The sequence below is a fragment of the Pagrus major genome, chromosome 15 (assembly GCF_040436345.1).
Source record: "Pagrus major chromosome 15, Pma_NU_1.0".
Lineage (NCBI taxonomy): Eukaryota > Metazoa > Chordata > Actinopteri > Spariformes > Sparidae > Pagrus > Pagrus major.
This window is the reverse complement of record NC_133229.1, coordinates 31,304,487-31,306,986: the sequence shown is the minus strand read 5'-3', so window position 1 is coordinate 31,306,986 and position 2,500 is coordinate 31,304,487. Positions and strand designations below refer to the sequence as shown.

Sequence of the window (2,500 nt, the reverse complement as noted above, 5' to 3'; positions counted from 1 at the left end):
GTAAGTCAACAGGCCGCGATATCAAAACGTCGCTGACACATTAAATAAACTGCAGTCAGAAGATTATCAGCAGACGGATGATTATTGATTATTGTGACATCTGTGAAGACTCCAATCACTTTTTGCATAACGTGTGATTGAAAAGTCAAAAACAATGTTTGGGAAACCTGCTGCAAAATAATATAACTCTGATTTTATTGATAAAACCTTGAACACGATCTTTAAACATGTTAATCGAGTTATTGCTGCAGAAATACAGAAGGAAACTTCATAAAAACTGCAACCGAACCAACTTATCGACCATGAAAACGATTCATGTGAAGATGATCAATATCAGCTGGTTAGTGGAGATTTCCTGCGTCTTCACTAAAGTAAACATGTTTCAGCTGAAACACAACAGGAAGTTTAAAGAGTCACTTTTCATCTCATGATGGAGACAATCACTGAAATACTGAGCTTCAGGCAGGAACATGATCAATATCTGAATATTGATCATGTTCCTTCTTTGTGACTCATTTTAATAATAATAATAATAAACTGATCTGACCTGAACCTGCACTCACATTTTATTTTGAAAAGTAACTACAGTTGTCAAATGAATGTAGTGGAGTAGAAGAGGAGTACTCGAGTACATTAACACTGTGCAGTACTTGAGTAAATGTACTTAGTTACTTTGTACTACTGTAATCCTGAAGTACTGTGACGAGCCTCCTGTTTCTCCTGTGAGCTGCCTCTGATTCATGTTGTTTACCTGCTGTTTACATGCTGTTTACCTGTTGTTTCCCTGTTGTTTACCTGTTGTTTACCTGCTGTTTACCTGCTGTTTACCTGTTGTTTCCCTGTTGTTTACCTGCTGTTTACCTGTTGTTTCCCTGTTGTTTCCCTGCTGTTTACCTGTTGTTTCCCTGCTGTTTACCTGCTGTTTCCCTGTTGTTTCCCTGTTGTTTACCTGCTGTTTCCCTGCTGTTTACCTGCTGTTTCCCTGCTGTTTACCTGCTGTTTACCTGTTGTTTCCCTGCTGTTTACCTGCTGTTTACATGTTGTTTACCTGCTGTTTACATGTTGTTTACCTGCTGTTTACCTGCTGTTTCCCTGCTGTTTCCCTGCTGTTTACCTGCTGTTTCCCTGCTGTTTCCCTGTTGTTTCCCTGTTGTTTACCTGTTGTTTCCCTGTTGTTTACCTGCTGTTTACCTGTTGTTTCCCTGTTGTTTACCTGCTGTTTACATGTTGTTTACCTGCTGTTTACCTGTTGTTTCCCTGCTGTTTACCTGTTGTTTACCTGTTGTTTACCTGCTGTTTACCTGTTGTTTACCTGTTGTTTCCCTGCTGTTTCCCTGTTGTTTACCTGCTGTTTACATGTTGTTTACCTGCTGTTTACCTGTTGTTTCCCTGCTGTTTACCTGTTGTTTACCTGTTGTTTCCCTGCTGTTTCCCTGTTGTTTCCCTGTTGTTTCCCTGCTGTTTACATGTTGTTTACCTGCTGTTTCCCTGTTGTTTCCCTGTTGTTTACCTGCTGTTTACCTGTTGTTTACCTGTTGTTTCCCTGCTGTTTCCCTGTTGTTTCCCTGCTGTTTCCCTGCTCAGTCTGGTTCTGTGCTACCGGACGGGTTCGTGCCGTGGCTCCGGGCCGGAGCCCGGTGCTGCTGGGACTCACCCCCCTTGCAGGGCGTCCGGTGCTGGCTGTGCTGGGCCCGGTAGCCCTCGATCACCTCCCACTCTCCGTTGTCCTTCTTGATGGGGAAGCTGACGCTCAGGACGTGGTTACACGGCTTGATGATCCGCAGGATCCCGCGGACCCGCTTCTTCTTCTGCTCGGGGCTCTCCCGGTTCTTCAGGCCCTCCACCAGCTTGTCCTCCACGATAGCGGCTCCCCGGTCGAAGAAGCCCTCCACCATGGTGAAGAAGTTCGGGTCGTCGTCCCGGTCCACGGCCTGGCTGTAGCCGCGGCAGCGCAGCAGGGACGCGGCCGCCGGCAGAGCCGAGTCAGCGGCGGCGGAGCAGCCCGAGGCCCGGCTGAGTATCTCTCCGAAGTACCGGTACATTTTACAAGTTTTACTGAAGTTCCGCGTCCCGGGAGAAGTGCGAGCCGCGGTGGAGCTGCAGGGTGTGGGGGGAAGGCGAGCACGAAACCTGCACCGCAGCGGCGGCTCCGCCTCCCGCCGCCCCTTCCTGTTACACACCGCTGCGTGACGGCGGGGGCACGTGCGGCGCTCGGTGCACGTGCACCTGCGTGAACACGAAGAACGCAAAACGACACGAGACCATTTAACGCAAAAAACAGACGGAAGCAGGTTAGCTAACCCTGATGCTAGCTAAACTTTAGCACTAACTACTGATGCTAGCTAAACTTTAGCACTAACTGTACTGATGCTAGCTAAACTTTAGCACTAACTACTGATGCTAGCTAAACTTTAGCACTAACTGTACTGATGCTAGCTAAACTTTAGCACTAACTGTACTGATGCTAGCTAAACTTTAGCACTAACTACTGATGCTAGCT

At 47.4% G+C, this 2,500-nt stretch overlaps 2 protein-coding genes across 2 annotated transcripts in view; one reads left to right on the top strand and one right to left on the bottom strand.

The window, feature by feature from the left end:
* The window catches only part of glud1a (glutamate dehydrogenase 1a), a 17,869-nt gene extending 15,741 nt beyond the window's left edge, over window positions 1-2,128 (bottom strand). Inside the window, exon 1 of the mRNA XM_073481615.1 lies at window positions 1,655-2,128. Coding sequence (XP_073337716.1) covers window positions 1,655-2,042 — 388 coding nt within the window. The 5' untranslated portion in view covers window positions 2,043-2,128. The remainder of the gene's footprint in view (window positions 1-1,654) is intronic.
* A 50-nt stretch (window positions 2,129-2,178) lies between these two features.
* shld2 (shieldin complex subunit 2) overlaps window positions 2,179-2,500 on the top strand; it is a 9,566-nt gene continuing 9,244 nt past the window's right edge. Inside the window, exon 1 of the mRNA XM_073482021.1 lies at window positions 2,179-2,291. The gene's annotated coding sequence lies outside the window, so the exon portion shown is untranslated. The remainder of the gene's footprint in view (window positions 2,292-2,500) is intronic.